The sequence below is a fragment of the Antechinus flavipes genome, chromosome 3 (assembly GCF_016432865.1).
Source record: "Antechinus flavipes isolate AdamAnt ecotype Samford, QLD, Australia chromosome 3, AdamAnt_v2, whole genome shotgun sequence".
NCBI classification, from domain to species: Eukaryota; Metazoa; Chordata; class Mammalia; order Dasyuromorphia; family Dasyuridae; genus Antechinus; species Antechinus flavipes.
In genome coordinates, this window is record NC_067400.1 from 89,060,588 (window position 1) to 89,081,033 (window position 20,446).

Here is a 20,446-nt window from a genome sequence, read left to right on the forward strand (position 1 = left end):
GAGGAGGCACACAGCTGTGTAAACTCTGCATTTTTCTCTCACTATCCATATCATTATAAACCTCTGAATTAATGCTTGACTGAAAAAAAAAACCTACAAATAGTTACCAAGAGCAGCCATCCTTGAGACTCGTCAGGAAAGGTCTGTTTTTGCGTGTGGGCTGGGATGGTTTTTAGATAGGAAGCAGACTGTGGGCAGACAGGCAGCGGCAGCAAGAGCACGTAAGGTGGCTCAGAGCTGAGCAGAGCGGAGAGGGGGTGGGGCGTGATCGCAGCAGTCTCTGCAGGGAGAGCTTTGCTACAGGATTGGATACTTTGCTCCGGCAGCAAGTCAGCAGCCCAGCAGAGAAGCTAAAAACACTGGGGGGTGAAGAATACAACCCCAAACAGCTGGAGTCTCTCGGGACCTGGCCACGCCTCCCTCACAGTGTCTCAGCACGCTCTCAGAGCTCAGAGCACAGGCGCAGCACAGCCATCACTGTCCTGTTAGGGCCTCACTGCTGCCCCCGAAGTCTGTAGAGGAAGCTCGGTAACACCACCCAGCCCCTTCCTCCTCCCAAAGAAAGCATCCTCCATTCAAGGGTTTTTTCTTTTGTTTTTTTGCTAGTTTGTCTTTGATTATTAGACAGAATGAGCAAGAAACTGAAGAGGACTTTAACCCTTGACAGCTTCTATACAGATAGAGAGCAGACTAAATCCTGAGGAGACTAAAAACAGACAGTCCTCAGGTGAATCCCCAAAGGAGGAGATCATATGTTCCTCAGCACAGATGAATCTCATAGAAGAAATTAAAAAGACTCTCACAAAGGAGCTAGAAGAAAAATGGGAAAAGGAGAGGGAGGCTTGGCAAAAGAGTCTGGAGAAGTCATCCCACTCATTTAAAGAGAGAGTGAATAAAGAAATCAAATCCTTGAAAAACAGGATTAGTGAACTGGAAACAGAAAATAGCTCTCTAAAAAACAAAATTGGCGAAATGGAAAAAAATTCCATAGAACAAAAGAACTCAATGGGACAATTAGAAAAAGATTTTTAAAGAGTGAAGAAAATACTTCACTGAAAATCAGGGTCGAACAAATGGAATTGAATGACTCAAGGAGACAAGAAGAATCAGTCAAGCAAATCCAAAAAAATCAAACAATGGAAAAGAATGTGAAATACCTTCTGGGGAAAACAACAGACCTGGAAAACAGATCCAGGAGAGACAATCTGAGAATCATCGGACTCCCAGAAAAGCATGATGAAAAAAAGAGCCTGGACACTATTTTCCAGGAAATTATTAAAGAGAACTGCCCAGAAGTCATAGAAACAGAGGGTAAAATAGACATTGAAAGAATTCATCGATCCCCTATTGAAAGGGATCCTAAAATCAAAACACCAAGGAATATAGTGGCCAAATGCCAGAACCCTCAGATGAAGGAAAAAATAGTGCAAGCAGCTAGAAAAACCCAATTCAAGTATCGAGGAGCCACAATAAGAATCACCCAGGATCTAGCAGCATCCACATTAAAGGATCGAAGGGCCTGGAATATGATATTCCGAAAGGCTAAAGAACTTGGTATGCAACCAAAAATAACTTACCCAGTTAGAATGAGCATCTTTTTTCAGGGAAGAAGATGGACATTCAATGAAGTAAGCGAATTTCACCTATTTTTGATGAAAAAGCCAGAAGTTTGATCTACAAATACAGAACTCAAGAGAAATCTAAAAAGGTAAAGATTAATCTTGGGAACTATATTTCGGCTATAAAGATATATAAAGAATACATGTATACCTTGTTCTAGAAACTAGATGTGGAAAGGACATTGTACCAGAAAAAGGGTAAAGTGGGGGTACTACATCTCATGAAGAGGCAAAGGAAACCTATTATATCTGAGAGAAAGAATGGAGGGGGATGAATATAGTGAGTATTTTACTGCTTTCAGAATTGGCTTTAAGAGAAAAATTTTAGACATATTCAATCTATGGTGAAACTTCTCCCACCTCATTGAAAAGTGAGAAGGGAAAAGTGAAAAGGGAAGGAATAAGCTAAGTGGAAGGGAATACGGAAACTGGGAGGGAAAGGGGTAAGATAGAGGGAAGGAACTCTAAGGCGGGGGGAGGGATACTAAAAAGGGAGGGCTGTGAGAAGCAAGTGGTGCTCACAAGCTTAATACTGGGAAGGGGGATAAGGGGGAAAGAAGGGAGAAAAGCATAAACCAGGGTTAACAAGATGGCAAGTAATACAGAATTGGTCATTTTAACCATAAATGTGAACGGGGTAAACTCCTCTATAAAGAGGAAGCGGTTAGCAGAATGGATTAAAAGCCAGAATCCTACAATATGTTGTTTACAGGAAACACACCTGAAGTGGGGAGATACATGCAGGATAAAGGTAAAAGGTTGGAGCAAAATCTACTATGCTTCAGGTGAAGTCAAAAAAGCAGGGGTAGCCATCCTGATCTCAGATCAAGCTAAAGCAAAAATTGATCTAATTAAAAGAGATAAGGAAGGGCACTATATCTTACTAAAGGGTAGAATGGATAATGAAGCAGTATCTATATTAAACATATATGCACCAAGTGGTGTAGCATCTAAATTCTTAAAAAAGAAATTAAGAGAGCTTCAAGAAGAAATAGACAGCAAAACTATAAAAGTGGGAGATCTCAACCTTGCACTCTCAGAATTAGATAAATCAAACTACAAAATAAATCAGAAAGAAGTCAAAGAAGTAAATAGAATACTAGAAAAATTAGATATGATAGATCTCTGGAGAAAATGTAATGGGGACAGAAAGGAGTACACCTTCTTTTCAGCAGTTCATGGAACTTATACAAAAATTGACCATATATTAGGACATAAAAACCTCAAACTCAAATGCAGTAAGGCAGAAATAGTAAATGCATCCTTTTCAGACCACGATGCAATGAAAATTACATTCAACAAAAAGCCAGGGGAAAGTAGACCAAAAATAATTGGAAACTAAATAATCTCATACTAAAGAATGATTGGGTGAAACAGCAAATTATAGACATAATTAATAACTTCACCCAAGAAAACGATAATAATGAGACATCATACTATTTGATTTTTGATTTTCTTCCCGAGTTATTTTTACCTTCTGAATCCAATTCTCCCTGTGCAACAAGAGAACTGTTCGGTTCTGCAAACATATATTGTATCTAGGATATACTGCAACATTTCTAACATGTATAGGACTGCTTGCCATCTGGGGGAGGGCGTGGAGGGAGGAAGGGGAAAAATCGAAACAGAAGCAAGTGCAAGGGATAATGTTGTAAAAAATTACCCTGGCATGGATTCTGTCAATATAAAGTTATTATTAAATAAAATAAAATTAAAAAAAAAAAGAATAAAGAGTCTAAATAAGGAAATAAGAGATCAGAACTGTAATCTCAACTTTTTTTAAGATCTCAAATAAAAATGCAAGTTCATATTCTTCATGCACAATTTTTAAGAAATCTTTGAAAAAAACTCTTCATAAATATCTAAAATTCCAAGACATAAAATTATTTATTTTGATGTATACCACGGAGATCATATACTTGGTTAACAAGTAATTATTGCCTAAATCCTATAAACCTGATTGTCTGATTTTTTTAAAAATGCCCCTGTTTTTGTTTTTTTTAAGAAATAAAATACTATGTTAAAGTTACACATTCCTAGTCATCTGCTTTGCATGACTTCTTTTAGCTGGCAGATGAAGTTAAACACATATTCTAAAACAAATAACAAAAATAGCAAATGTAGGACATATTGTGATGTGTTAAGTGCCTATATTCTATATAGTCAAGTGTTTGAAGAAAGTAAGCAATTAATTCAAGAGCATGATGAATGAATACAAAGCAATAAAAGTCATATTATTTCTCATTACTTAAATTTAAATTACTATCAACCAATTTATTCTCTACGGTCAAAATTTAACTCCAAATTTTGATAAACAATATTTTCTTAAGAAAATCTCCAGGCATCTAGATCTAGAGTCAGGAAGACCCGAGTTCAATTCCAGTATTATACACTAATTGGGTAGGTGTGTGACCCTAGGCAAGTTACTTAACCCTATCTGTTTCTATTTCCTGACATCTTTAAAAATAGACTGGAGAAGGGAATGGCAAACCTCTCCAGTATCTTTGTCAAGAAAACTCCAGACGGGATCACAAAAAGTCAGACATAACTGAAATAAGAAAACAGCAAAAAAAGAATATCTTAAAGAAAAAAATACTGAAAAATCGATGATGTCAAAGTTTCACAATAGTATTGGCGAGAAACAAATTCTGATGTGAAAAATTAAAGTCAGAAAAATTAATTGAAATGCTTTAACATGGACAATTTTGATAATGTAAAATTAAAAAAGGTTTTTACAAAAATGAAACTAATGCTGTTAAAATTAGAAGGTTAAAAGATACCTGGAAAAAATTTTTGCAGCAAGTTTCTCTGATGAAGATCTCAAATCAAAGACATATACAGAATTAATTCAAACTGAATAAGAGAAAAAAACCATTCCTGCTAGATAAGTGAAAGGACATGAATCTACAGTTATTAAAGGAAACAATTAAAGGCTATACTCCCGTTCACAAATAATCCAATAAATACAAGTTAAACCACACTGACAAGAGAAAAAGAGGACAATGACAAATGTCAGAAGGGCCTCTTTAAAACAGGTACATTAATGTACTGATGGTGGAATTGTGAACTGGTCTAACCATTGTGAAAAGCAACTTTGTCCTATGCCCCACAGTCACTAAACTGTGGATACCCTTTCACCCATGTAGACCACTATTAGGCTGACAAACCAAAAAAGATCAAACAAGAAGGAAAAGGCCCTTTATGTGCAAAAATATTTATAACAAGAATTTTTTTTTCTATAATAGCTCAGAGGAAACTAAGGAGATTCCCAACTATAGAGGAATAGCTCTATATTTAAATACATTGTAGGAATATTAGTGTGCTTAAGACAAAATGAACAGTTTTAGTAGAAATATGAAAGATGTTTTTAAAACTGACACTTTAAACTTGCCTAGGGTCACACACCTATCCAATTAGTGTATGCAAAACCAGGAGAATGATTTATATAAAAACAATATAACAAAAAAGTCTGAAAAATTTTAGAACTGATTAATACAATAAAACCAATGACAAATCAGAGGACTAAAAATTAAACACAATTCCCATCTTCTGCCAAAGAGTTCATGAAATGCATAATGTGATATACATTTTTTTTTGCCACAGCTAACATATATTTGTTATAAAAGTTTTCTTTTCCTTTTTATTGTTCAGCATGTGCAGAGGGGAAGGAAAGGAAGAGCTAAATGTTTGTGGAAAAAAACAATTTTTTAAAACTTTACCTGTTTTTGAGGGTCAGCATTTGTTTGAAATGACTTATTTATATCCTTCAGAAAAATAATTTCATTTTCATTTAGATTGCAGAAGTGGATAGAATTCAGAAGATCTGGAAGTTCCAGAGAAACTGTAGCTAAATCCTAATTTTAGTAACACAGAAAAAAAAGTATGAGATAATGGTTAATTTATTTAGTCTGTAAATATGAAAATAATAAACTATTTGGTTAACAGAATCTATGGAAAACCAATTTTCAAAGAATTAAAAAAAAAACTTAAAATTTTTATCTATGCCACCTAGTGTTTATAGATTTAAGCTAATGGTTGTCAACATGTAAAATTGCTTATTAGTAACTGACATAAAAGAAAGTCCAAATTCAGTAAGCTGAATTGCAATTTCAAAAGAATATACATAACATAAACATACTAAATTTTTTTGCTACAACTTAAATGACATTCAATAAGTATACTTTTTAAAAAATAATCCCCTAACGGTAATCTTAATTTTAAAATTAAAACCTTAATTTTTTTATCTTCCAACAGTGTATATTTGCAGTGAAGAAGGAAAATCAATTTGTTGTCTGTGACCAATTCAGATTACTTTTATGATTACTACTTCAACTGCTATTATTATGATTATTTTTTCCATGAGAGGAAAACTCCAATGAACTTCCGAGACACTCTCAGAACTTTTTTAAAAAATCAATTTTCAATTTTAAGAATCACAGATAACAGCATACTATAATATAGGAAACATTTTTCATAGTATCAAGAGGCTTATTGAAATGATTTATGAAGGTTCCTTTGCATACTCCAAATTTTATTTTACCTGCATGTGACCAGTGTCTGTTTCTTCATTGAAATCTAGAAAGGTAACCTGGAAAAAAAAAATTCTGCTAAGCTGAAATTTCCCCAACTGCCATATCAGAAGAAGTGAATAGAGCATAAAAGCATAAGTCCATTAAGAAGAAAAATTTTAATTGCTTACCATAATATAAAGATTTTTCCAATACAATTCTGAATGTTTTATACTAAAACTTCTTAAACTGTGGAATGAAATCTCATATGAGGTCAGGAAACTGAATGTAGAGGTCACAAAAAAGGTGGCAATAGTAATCAATATCAAATATTCTACCAAATTTTAATTCTTTATGTAAAAATAAACATATACATCTCACTAATATGCAAATTTGTTTTCATCTTTAACAAATGATAAAATTATATGTATACCAAAGAACTGTCTTAAAATAAATTTCTTTATAATTTATTATCAGTAAATGTTTGATTTGTATACCTATTTTCTATAATCAGAGTTACATAAAAATTTCTCAGGTGAAAAATGGAAAAAAAGTTTAAGAAGCCCTGTCTTATATGACAGTCTTGAATATAAAACAGAAGAATCTTATGACCAGTGTTGGAATCCTTACTAACTGCTAACTAATTAGAGTTGATCTAATCTTACAAGAAGATGTTTTGGGCAGAACCTGAAACAAGGTACTAAGTAGAACTACCCATAATCCCTCTCTCTGGAAGGAGCATAAATAGGCCAATGGGCCAGTCGGAGAGTTCCAGAGTGAAGACGCTACAAGTCGGGATTTCAGTAGAATTACGCCAGAAGCCCTCTCTTCAAGGCAAGACAGATTCAACTTGGTACTGGCTCTGGAGGCTGAAGAAAGCAGAGGCAGAAGCAAAGGACAAAGCGGCAAGAGCTCATGGAACCAAGCAGAGAGATAGGCCTCTAAGCTAACCGGGCTATATTGGGATAATAAAAGATCTGAACTTTTATCACCTGGCTGCGTTTTGAGAAGAAGAAGATCACAACATTTTGGCGCCCGAACAGGGACTAACAGACCCCTCAGTGGATTTCAGTGGAAAAGCTACGATCCTGATTCAAGTGGAAAAGCCTCTGATCCTGATCCAGTGGAAAAGACTTCAACCCAGAAATTAGGGTGAGTGCAACAAAGAAATTTTGTTAGAAGAGTTAAAGTAGAATTTCAGCTAAGATGGGACAGATATTTAGAAAACAGCCTGTTTCTGTTCAAGGAAAATGTTTAGAGAGCATTGTCAAAGTTATAGAAAGCCAAGGTTTAATTATAAGTTTACAGCAAATCACTGAACTTTTACAAACTATAAAGGACATATGTCCTTGTTTCTCTCTTGATAAGGAATTAGATCTAAATGAATGGAAATTGGTTGGAGAGGATCTTTGTCAATTCTATAATAAAAATGGGCCTAACTCAATAATTAATACATATAATGTAATACAATTGGCTATAAGAAGTTATTTAAGTGACAGAATGATGAAAAGGAAAGTACAGGAGGAAGAAGTACCAACTTTACTAGGTGAAAAGGAGGACGAATCAGATGAGAATGGAGTTAATTACAATTCTGAGTGTGATACTTCACAGCAGGAGGAATTAGGTGATTCCACATCTCATGACCCTCCCCCCGCAATTAACCCTTCATGGGTGGAACAAGGGGGAGGGAGAGAGACAGAAACACAGTCAGCTTCTCCTGTAAAGCAGAATTTGACAAGATTAGAAAAAGCATTAATTAAAGCAAAAAATGAAGGAGAAGATATATCTGATTTTATAAATGCATATCCTGTGATTGAAGAGCTCAACTCCTCAGGTCAAAAAGAGAGAAAATACACTCCTTTTAATTTGGGAAAAATTAAAGATTTGAAAAAGGGTTGCACTCTTTATGGGGCTACATCATCTTATGTGAAGATGTTACTGGATAATTTGTCTTATGAAATCTTAACCCCGAATGACTGGAAATCCATAACGAAAACTTGTCTAGAACCGGGACAAAATTTATTGTGGCTTTCAGAGTTTCATGAATTATGTAGGATTCAAGCCCAACGCAATAGGCAAACAGGAGCTATTGTACAAGTTGCTTTTGACCAACTAGCTAGTGAAGGTCAGTATGCAGAGAGTTCAGAACAGATTTATTATCCCATAACAGTGTATGAGCAAATTTCTAAGGCTGCAATAAAAGCTTGGAATTCTCTCCCTGGACAGAAAGATGGAAATAATGTTTTCACAAAAATAGAGCAAGGTCCCAATGAACCTTTTGCAGATTTTGTGGGACGTTTACAAACATCTGTAATAAGAACCATTGGAGACAATGCAGCAACAGAAATAATGACTAGACATTTGGCTAAGGAAAATGTCAATGAGATTTGCAAGAGAATTATATGGGGGCTAGACAAAGATGCTCCTTTAGAGGAAATCATAAGACGCTGTGCCATGGTAGGCACAAATGCTTATGCCCAGACTATGATGAACATGGAAAGACAAGGTCCTTCTTGGCAGAGGAATTCTAGAGAAACTTGTCGATGTTTTCAGTGCGGAAAAATTGGACATTTGAGAGCTCATTGTGGATATGGAGATAGAGTGAGAAGACAGGGTGAGAGAAAACCCAAAACCCCATGTCCAAAATGTAACCGAGGCTTTCATTGGGCCTCTAAATGTATATTGACCCAGAAGAATGAGAGGCAAGGCCCAGCTCCAAAGTATCAATCAAAGGACAGGTGGGGCATGATAGCAGCTGAGGTTACACCCAGAGAGACTTTAGAAATTCAGAACTCTGATGTCATCAACCAACAGAAAAGCAATCAGGATTACAGTTGGGGAGAATACAGGCCTTTTAAGACAACAAGACAATATCCAATGCAAACAACTCCAATGTAATTACCAGATGATGAGGAGAAATCCCAAACTTGGTAAATAGAAGGGAATTAGATTAACTGCTTGGGGAAGAGGATCTGCTTATATTTCCACAGATGAAGAAAGAATCAGATGGCTGACAATGAGACTGTCAAAAGAACTTTAAAATCTTCAGCTTTCAGTTCCTGAAAAACCAGCAAGAATCACTGGATTCCCTGAGATGAAAAATTGTTGATGAGACTTTTTGCAGTACTTCAGAGCTTACAGGAATTATTAGATTCCTGGCGCATGAACTAATGAACAATGGATTCCTTATGGACTATTTCTAGGACTTATGGACATTTGTAAATTTTCAGGTCGATTTATGTTGTTACATTACTACTAGCCTGTGTTATATTACTATGTGCTTATGTATTTTAAGCAATTGCAAGAATCATTGGATTTCTTGAGATGAAAGATTGTTGATGAGACTTTTGCAGTAGTTAAATTTTCATGTTGATTCATGTTATTTGTTACATTACCACTAGCCTGTGTTATATTGCTGTGTGCTTTTGTAAATTATGTATAATGCCTCCCATATTGATGGATTTATGTATACCATGTATATCTGTTACAAAGTTCTGGCCCATATTGATGGATTTATGTGTACCCCCTCAGAAACCCCCTATGTTTTAAAACAAAAGAAAGGGGGAGATGTTGGAATCCTTACTAACTGCTAACTAATTAGAGTTGATCTAATCTTACAAGAAGATGTTTTGGGCAGAACCTGAAACAAGGTACTAAGTAGAACTACCCATAATCCCTCTCTCTGGAAGGAGCATAAATAGGCCAATGGGCCAGTCGGAGAGTTCCAGAGTGAAGAAGCTACAAGTCGGGATTTCAGTAGAATTACGCCAGAAGCCCTCTCTTCAAGGCAAGACAGATTCAACTTGGTACTGGCTCTGGAGGCTGAAGAAAGCAGAGGCAGAAGCAAAGGACAAAGCGGCAAGAGCTCATGGAACCAAGCAGAGAGATAGGCCTCTAAGCTAACCGGGCTATATTGGGATAATAAAAGATCTGAATTTTTATCACCTGGCTGCTTTTTGAGAAGAAAAAGCTCACTACAGACCAGTATTTTATGAATATTAAAGATAGGGTTACCAAGCTGTACTAAGTAGCATTCCATTCAACAGAATGATGAATAAACTAAAAGATTTATTTCCTCTTCTTTACCCCTATTTCTATCTCCCCCAAATTATGTTACAACTAAACCTTAATCCTATACTTATGAATTGCCACTTTCCAAAGGGATTTCACAATCTGGTTGCCTCATTTGATTGGTCATCTATATAATAACCACATTAATCTTTTTCATTCCACTTAAAAGTCCTAAGCTGGCTCTCCCAACATCAATAACTTAGTCTCTTCTTCATTTTGGCTATAGGAAGAGTATGTACTGGATTTTGTTTTGTTTTGCAACAATCTGCTCACTTTATATAAGAGACAGATTCAGTGAAAAAACTCTTGAAAATTACTTCAAGGGAAAATTACTTATGTTATTTCAATTACTGAGAGACACCAGAGACTACTAGATGGATAGTCAGTCAGACTTGGGTGCAAATTAGTCCCTTAGTATTCCAAGAAATCCTTTACAATTCTAAATCAGAGAGTGTATCAATGTGTATCAGTGGAAGATGTTTCCATACTAAGAGTTCCTTACACTGATAAAATCAACCAACTAGATTCCACTTCCAATCTCTATCAGTTACTACTATTAGCAGAAAAATTCAGGTTTTTACATAAGATTTAAAATTGAAAAGACTTGAAGAGACATATTGGAATAGAATAATTATTTGCCCTTAAACATATTTTCAATAATGTGACAATATTTTAAAATAGCACTATCCTCAGTGATACACAAAAAATTCTAGTGCATTAACTTCTTATAGAAAGCAAAAACCTAATTTAGTCTTCTATGTTTTTGAAAACATTCAAATATTTAATGCTAGATTCAAGAGAGTTAACTTAAAAAAAATGAAAATATTCAGTCCTTTCTTGCGTCTAACTAATTAGATGTTTAGAAAGTAGTAATGCCAAACCTCAATCATATTGGCCTGTTCTTCTGGCTTTATATATTCCTCTGCTGAAACAATGCATAATTCCTTTTGGCTCTGTAACAAAGACTTTATGGACTGAAGTACACCTTCAATGAAGCTCTGAAAGAAAACCATATATTTTATTACAAAACAAATTAATTAATCTATGAAAGCATTCTGATTTTAGACATTCCTTTATTAAACACTTATTGAACATCAAATACAAGTGCTCTAATTAACTCAGGGAAATAATGGGGGAAAAAAAGATTTCTGCTCTCAAGAAGCTAATAATCTGTTAAGAGATGTATGTATCCATATAGTATGCAGTAACATAACAACAACAAGCATATACAGTGCTTTAAGTCGTCATAAACTTTCATTTGATCCTTACAACAACCCTTAGAAGTAGGTGCTCGTCTTATCATATAAATAAGGAAATTGAATCTAAGAGCATTTAAGTAATTTGTCCAAGATCATGCCACTAGAAAGTGTTTGGAGGAGGATTTGAATTCAGGTCTTGACAACTTTAAGCGCAGAGTTTTTAAAGCACTTAATAATTGTCCTGCACTCTGTTGTCATGGAAGATTGAAAAAAAGAAAAAGAAATAGGCTTTGTTCTGAAAGAGTTATTGTAACAAAAATGGTATAAACTAGGAATTACATGTGTTCAAAGAAACTAGATTAGAAGTCTTCAACTAAGGATCCTGCTATCTATTCTGCCATTAACTGGCTCTGGATAAGATTTCACATTTTGAAGCTTCAATTTTCTCATCACTAATATAAATGGATAAGACTAGATGATCACTAAGATTGCACATGAATGAATCATTCTATGATTCTCAACTTCTTAACAAAGTAGTAACAGAAGGCTTCATGGAGAAAAACGCTGAGTCACCGTTTTTAAAAATCGTGATAAGGATGGAGGAGTATAAAAGAGGAGAACATTGAAAACAAAGGAAAAGGGATGTGCAAAATCAAAGTGGAAAAATACTAATAAAGCACAGAGAATAGTGCACAATCCAGAGTGATATAAATGCAAACAAAAATGTTCTATGGTTTAAATTTTAAATCGGATGAAGTCTTTAAAAGTCAATATTCCTAAACACAGTTTCTTATGGACATGTTAAAAAAGAATGAATAATTGAAACATTATCTGAATGATTCAAGTAACTTCAATCAAAATTGAGGAAAAATTGATGGCTTGACTGAATTACCCATATATATCAAGTAAAGAATTAAAATAATTGCCACATACAAAACCATAATAATAATAATAATATTGACAATTAGCATCTATACAGCATCTATTATGAATCTACTTGGCATTATGCCAAGTGCTTTACAAATATTATTTCATTTTATCCTCAAAACAACTGCAGATGGGTACTATTGTTAGGAACTGAGGAAACTGTTAAGTACTGGTAAATGACTTGCCTGCTAGTTGCATCTGAATTCAGGTTTTCATGACACCAGGCCCAGTATTCTCTTCAATGTACGTCTAGCCACCTCTATGTATACACATATGTTTACATGAATGCATTTATACTCACATGAATTCACACATATATAAAAATTATATATATAAATATGTAAATAAATATGTAAATTTTATTATTTATAAATATAAAAATTAATTAGAGTGGAAAAAGAGAATCATTAAAAAAGCTAGTGGAAGAATTAATATTCACATAGTACTAGACCCTCATGTGAGCTACTCTGTGAAATTTCACAGATAGTGTTTTTTTAATTTTATATACAAACATTCAGCTTAAAGAAAAATTACTAATTTACTGTTCTGATCATATGTACTTCTGACATGTGAAAATTATAAAGTTTTTTGACATTACTCTCTCTGAGATGTCCCAAAGGGTTATATGGGCCCTTTTCTCTTCTCCTTCTGTACTATTTCAGTGGGTGATCTCCTCAGCTCCCATATTTAATAACAAATTCTAAAGTGTAAGAAAGATTGTATTTTTATTTCAAGGCCAGCTCTCTCTTAATAGGTTTGTTGAAAACAGTTAGATTGAAAGTAGAAACAATTTCTTAGAAAATTGGAACTAGATATTTAAGGCTCCTCTTGGCCAGAAGAAGAAAACAACAATAACAACAACAAAACACTTAGGAAAGCCAGAGAGGACCCTATCTTTCCAACCTATAAGAAAGAAGGATAAAAAGAAATATCAAGGGAAAAAAAAACCTCTACTATTACCTAACTTTTTATCTTAATGATATTTCTAGTCAGCTTCATAAGAAAGACAACTGCTCCCTCTTCCTCTATCACTTACACTACATACACTCTTCCTTTGTATTTATGCTATTCAAATAAATGTGTACCACCCCATCAAAACCCCAGTTGTTTATCAACTCCCTAGGTCACTGTGCCCTTTTCTTCCTCAATGAATTTGCTAACGGGCTTACAATTATTTTCATCAACTCCTATTATCTATAGTGGAGCTCCTTAAAACTTTTTCTACTCCTTTCCCCCTCCTTTTTGCCCAAGAAATATTTATATGACTTTGGGCATACAGGTATGTTTAAAAAAAGTATACAAATCATTTACTGATAAAAAAAATTTTTACAACTCCCACATTCAATTACCCTACCCCATATGGGCTTGCAATCCAAGTTAATTAGCTTTGATCTACAGGCCTTCAACATATATGCTGACTCTCCCCTCATACACCTTAATCATTTAGTTTCCTCAAACTATTCACTTTCCATGAGCTACTCCTCCATTCCACCTACGCCAAACCCAGACAACTCTTGTTCTTGCCATCATCCACAAATGTTCAAGAATTCTGAAATCCTCTCCCTTATCCAACTAATCTATTGAGTTACCTTCTCTGCTTTCCCTTACAAAACCCTAGTCTTCATCTACACTATGATCCCTAGACCCCTCAATTCCCTTCTGGACCATCTCTAGAGTACTCTCTCCTCCTTCCTCCCTGGCTTCTTCATTGACCAATTCAACTCTACTCTGTCCTTTGTTCTTGAATCCCTTGACTCTTATCATATTACTACTTATGGTCTCAGCCTTAGATCTCTCCCACAACCTCAAGTGGGTCCTCACTGCTGCTACTTTTAAATTTGCTCTATCAACTCATATATATCCCATTTTCCACAGAGGCTCTTCAACATTAAATAGATATGTTCCCATAGTGGAAGAAAACTGAAGTGTGGAATGGGAGCATCAGGAGCTCCTGAAACCAACTAAAAGCAGGTAAAACAGGACAGAACAATTGTGTTAAAAAAAAAAAAAAACCCTGAAAATAGGACAAAATTCATAGCTTAGTTGAGAATATACATGCTTTTCTTATACACCACCAACAAAATCCAAGAGCAAGAGATACAAAGAGAAATTCCATTCAAAATAACTGTTGATAACATAAAATATTTGGGAATTTACCTACCAAAAGTAAGTCAGGAATTATATGAGCAAAATTACAAAAAAGTTTTCACACAAATAAAGTCAGACTTAAATAATTGGAAAAATATTAAGTGCTCTTGGATAGGCCGAGCGAATATAATAAAGATGACAATACTCCCTAAACTAATCTATTTATTTAGTGCTATACCAATCAGACTTCCAAGAAAATATTTTAATGATTTAGAAAAAATAACAACAAAATTCATATGGAACAATAAAAAGTCGAGAATCTCAAGGGAATTAATGAAAAAAAAATCAAATGAAGGTGGTCTACCTGTACCTGATCTAAAATTATATTATAAAGCAGCAGTCACCAAAACCATTTGGTATTGGCTTAGAAATAGATTAGTTGATCAGTGGAAAAGGTTAGGTTCACAAGACAGAATAGTCAACTATAGCAATCTAGTGTTTGACAAACCCAAAGATTCTAACTTTTGGGATAAGATTTCATTATTTGATAAAAACTGCTGGAATAACTAGAAATTAGTATGGCAGAAATTAGGCAAGGACCCACACTTAACACCACATACCAAGATAAGATCAAAATGGGTCCATGACCCAGGCATAAAGAACGAGATTATAAATAAATTAGAGGAACATAGGATAGTTTATCTCTCAGACTTGTGGAGGAGAAAGAAATTTGTGACCAAAGATGAACTAGAGACCATTACCGATCACAAAATAGAAAATTTTGATTATATCAAATTAAAAAGCCTTTGTACAAACAGAACGAATGCAAACAAGATTAGTAGGGAAGCAACAAACTGGGAAAATATCTTTACAATTAAAGGTTCTGATAAAGGCCTCATTTCCAAAATATATAGAGAACTGACTCAAATTTATAAAAAATCAAGCCATTCTCCAATTGATAAATGGTCAAAGGATATGAACAGACAATTTTCAGATGAAGAAATTGAAACTATTACCACTCACATGAAAGAGTGTTCCAAATCACTATTGATCAGAGAAATACAAATTAAGACAACTCTGAGATATCACTACACACCTGTCAGATTGGCTAAGATGACAGGAAAAAATAATGATGAATGTTGGAGGGGATGCGGGAAAACGGGGACACTGATGCATTGTTGGTGGAGTTGTGAACGAATCCAGCCATTCTGGAGAGCAATCTGGAATTATGCCCAAAAAGTTATCAAACTGTGCATACCCTTTGATCCAGCAGTGTTTCTATTGGGCTTATACCCCAAAGAGATACTAAAAAAGGGAAAGGGACCTGTATGTGCCAAAATGTTTGTAGCAGCCCTGTTTGTAGTGGCTAGAAACTGGAAAATGAATGGATGCCCATCAATTGGAGAATGGCTGGGTAAATTGTGGTATATGAATGTTATGGAATATTATTGCTCTGTAAGGAATGACCAGCAGGATGAATACAGAGAGGCTTGGAGAGACCTACATGGACTGATGCTAAGTGAGGTGAGCAGAACCAGGAGATCATTATACACTTCGACAACGATATTGTATGAGGATGTATTCTGATGGAAGTGGATTTCTCTGACAAAGAGACTTAACTGAGTTTCATTGGATAAATGATGGACAGAAACAGCTACACCCAAAGAAGGGATACTGGGAAATGAATGTGAATTATTTGATTTTTGATTTTCTTCCCGAGTTATTTTTACCTTCTGAATCCAATTCTCCCTGTGCAGCGGGAGAACTGTTCAGTTTTGCAAATATGTATTGTATCTAGGATATACTGCAACATATTTGACATATATAGGACTGCTTGCCATCTTGGGGGGGGGGGGGAGAGTAGGGAGGGAGGGGAAAAAACGAAACATAAGTGATTGCAAGGGATAATGTTGTGTAAAAATTATCCTGGCATGGATTCTGTCAATACAAAGTTATTATTAAATAAAATTAAATTAAAAAAAAAAAAGAGAATATACATGCTTAATTGCTTCATAAATATTAACTTCTCCTTACCAAGAGGATCTAAGACTCATTTTAATTTTAATGGTCATATAATGTATGTAACAGGAGGAGGGACATATTAAGGGATGTAGTTGTAAGAGGATCAGAAAAGAATGTTAACCTAATTTCTTCAGCCATGGGGGAGATGGAGAAGGGACTTTGTGGCTCGGAGGAGTAAATAGCTATGCTCTTACTTATGCAGGAATGTATTAAAAGTTTAAATTGCTTCACTCATCCTGAATTTGTTCATTTACTGTCCTGATTGAGGTTCAGAATTTTGTTTCCAACACAGGGATGCCCCATATGTGACACTACAACATTAGGAAAGCATGTGTGCACCACAACAAAAAAGGGCCCCAAATCCAGTATAAAGGGGACCTACTTTTGTGTAAGATGCAGGAACAGGTGCCATCTGTCAATTCTGTCTCCTATTACCCAGTTCTAGGTCACAGATCCATGTCTGTTTGAGAGGGGTTCTGTGACTACATTTAGCATTCTAAAGTGCAGAGAAAGTTGAGAGCCCGAGTTTGTGTACCAAGCAAAGATTAAGTTCAGAAGCAAGAAGTAGATGTACACCTTGGACCTCAGGAGCAGAGTAGAGTTTCATTTCTAGCTCCTAGTTCAGGTTGAAGCCTACAGAGGAATAACAATATTAGGAATTACAGATCAAAGAGAAACTTCTGAACTCGCAGAGATTTCCAGATGACTGATAGTAGCTAAATCTAGCAACAGTCAACTGAAAAATTCCCAACAAGGCAAGCCAACAAGCCTTTTGCTCTGACAGAAACTCAAATCAGAAACTTGGAAAACTCAGATCAAAGAAGCATTGGTCAGCACAATGTCCTGATCAGATCACTTTAGGAACAATGGTTCATTTCCAGAGTTATCCCTGAGATCCTGGAACAACATAACACTCTATATCCTAAGAAAGGAGTAACAGGACCAGATTATGTATTTTCTCCATTAATATGCAGAGCCTGGCCCTAACAATAAGTCTAGGTAAGGAAGTAGGTGGAAGAATTAGGAAAAAAAAAAAGAATTACACTATTAAAAGCTGTCAAGAATAGCTTTTATTTAAATAGTGCAGGGAATAGAGCACTGGACATGGTTTCAGATCTCAGTTGCTTATTACTTATGTGACCATAGGCAAGTTACTTAACCTCTGCCTCAGTTTCCTAAATGGAAAATGGAAATAATGATAGCACTAAATTCACAGGGCTGTTGTAAGGATAAAATAAGATTAATATTTGTAAAGTACTTAACACAGAGCCTGACACATATTAGGTGCTAATATAAGCTTGTTCTCTTCCCATTTTCTGTTTTTTTATGGTGATGGGGATGTTCAAGATGCAAACCCAGGAGTCAATGGCTCCAAAACAACTAAAAGCAAAACCTCAAAAAAAAAAAAAAAAAAAAAAAAAACACAACTTTGGGCACAGACAACTAGAATTTCTAGAAGAGATGAAGCAAGAATTAAAAACCAAAGAAATTAAAAATGTTTTTATAAATCTAATTAGCATGTTGTAATGGGCTGAGGCTCAAGTTGATGCACTAAGATCCCAAGCACATGAAGCTAAATAGTAATTGGACCATACTCTATTAATATATAAGCTTGGAGAAAGAATGGCCCCCGCCCACTTTGTGCAAGTCCTGATGTGTTGTATAGGAAATGACGATTTTGGTGGGTGGAGGCAGGGGAGGGGAAAAGGAAGGGGAAAGAGAGACTGCTGGCTGGCATTTTGACACAGCTGCTTGCATTGCCATTGCGACGGCCTTCAGCTCAGGTCTCTCTCTGCTAGCTGGCTTCCTGTTGCAGCTGCCCATATTGCTATCGCAATCCTTCTTGCCCATATTGCTATCATAATCTTTTTTCACCTCTTCACTTCAATAAAGATTGAAGAGTTTTCCCTTAACCTGAATTCCTGACTTCGGCTGATTTTAAATACGCGGTCATTACAGCATGTTAAATGATAAACTCTAGTAAGCTCCTTATTACCTCCAACATCAGATATAAAATTCCCTTAAGTCTAGAATGTTCTCCCTCATTATCTCTGCCACCTAGCTTTCTTCACATTCAAATCCTACAAAAGGCCCTTGCCAGGTTACCTACTGCTAATTTCTTCCCTCTAAAAATCTTCCCAATCACCCTATTTCTTGTATGTACATAGTTTCCTATATATTGTCACCACCAATAAAATATGAGTGCCAGGATCATGGTTCTGCTTTTTCTCTGTACCTACAACACTCTGCATAGCACCTGGCACACAGCAGGCATGAATAAATGAATAAATTGAAAGAGCATCTATTAAACATTTGCTATGTGCCCAACACTGTACTAAGAGCCAACAATACAAATCCAGGCATCAGACATTACCACCTATGTGTCCATGGCCTCACAACACTTGGCCTCTGAGACTTTCAGTTTCCTCTTCTGTAAGCTTAAAACAGCAATAGTAACCATGCCACAGGGTTATAAAGATGAAATGAGATAGCATATGGGAAGAGACTGGCAAATCTTAAAACATTATAAAAATGCTAGGTAGATGACGATAATGACTACTAGGATCTACAAAAATAATCAATGTAATTCTTGCCATTAACCAAATATGTTAGAGGCAATGGAAAAAAAGCAAGTACAAGATATTTCTAAGGAAGAATTGATAAGAACTTCTAATAATTCAGATATTGTAGATGAAAAAGAAGATAAAGTCAAAAGAGATGCCAAGGTTTCTACTAGACTGTTATAATAGCATTATTGATATGAATGGTAGGAAGAGAATATGGCTTTGGTAGGATTCAAGAAATTCTATTTTAAGGACATTTAATTTGAGGTAACAGAAGAACATTCAAGTTGAAATGTTTAAAGTACAGAATTAAGAGTTAGCTAAGATAGCAGATAAAATTATAAGAACAGAAAAGCTTTCTAAATAAGAGCAGAAAGACCAAAAAACAAACAAACAAACAAACAAAAACATACTGGGGATTATCATAATTAATGGTTGGGAATAGGAAGAAAAACTACTGGCAAAAGAAAGAAAAAGGTCAAGGAGGTAAAAGAACCAGGACAGTATAATAAGAAGTCAAGGAAACAGACACTTTTCCAAGAATTTTTTTTTTTAACTAATAATTAAAATTAGGATAACCCTATTCCTCTTCTCCCCAGAGAATTTCAAGGATATTGAATTTCTTGAGGATAGCATAGAGCAATTTAATATATTAGGAAAGAGTAGGTATTAGCTTCTATCAAATAAAAGACTGACAGTCTCAATTCAAAAGGAGATGACTGAAAAAAGATCAAAAGAGTTAATATAGCCTCAAATGACATAAATGGCATGTAAATATACTTTATAAATTTTAAAGTGCTCTATAACAGTCAGCTATATATTATAGGAAGAAGTAATATTTTTTAATAATCCTGTGATTTCATTAATGAATATACAACTTCTGGTGAAGGAACTCCTGTCAATGCAGATCACCAGCTGTTTGCACACCTACCTTGTAGTTTTAGATAATTCTCTGAAGCACTGAGAAATAACCTCAGGATCACACAATCTCAGAGGCAGAATTTGGACCTAGATTTTCCCGATTCCAAGAATAGCTTACTATCATCTACACTTCAATATTTCTTGAATGAAGTAACTTTCAAGAGAAGAAGATTTACACAGGGTCAAACAGACAATATATATCAGAACAGAAGACAATTTTTTATTTCAAGGCCAGCTCTCTCTTAATAGGTTTGTTGAAAACAGTTAGATTGAAAGTAGAAACAATTTTAACAGATCAAAGATTCCAAAAGCCTGCAGTAAAAGAAAAGGAAATAGGATCACAGCATGTTTGAATAACAACAGTTAACATTTACATAGAGCTTGAAAAGAATCGCTATTACTACAGAGTAATGTCTGATTTGAATGTGAGCTGGATTTAAGTGAAGCAAAACTGCACAAGTCATTGGTCTCCCTCTCCCTTTCAGAGTCAACAGAGTCCTGTGGCAAAACAAAAGTCAAACCAACTG

The 20,446-nt window shown here is 35.1% G+C and overlaps 1 protein-coding gene across 2 annotated transcripts in view; it reads right to left on the minus strand.

Annotated features, from left to right (window-relative positions):
• AKAP11 (A-kinase anchoring protein 11) overlaps positions 1-20,446 on the minus strand; it is a 77,102-nt gene that overhangs the window by 23,663 nt on the left and 32,993 nt on the right. For both annotated transcript variants that reach the window (XM_051983868.1, XM_051983867.1), the window contains exons 4-6: positions 11,080-11,196; positions 6,160-6,207; positions 5,339-5,473 (exon numbers count right to left, since the gene is read on the minus strand). In XM_051983868.1, the coding sequence (XP_051839828.1) occupies positions 5,339-5,473; positions 6,160-6,207; positions 11,080-11,196 (300 nt within the window). The remainder of the gene's footprint in view (positions 1-5,338; positions 5,474-6,159; positions 6,208-11,079; positions 11,197-20,446) is intronic.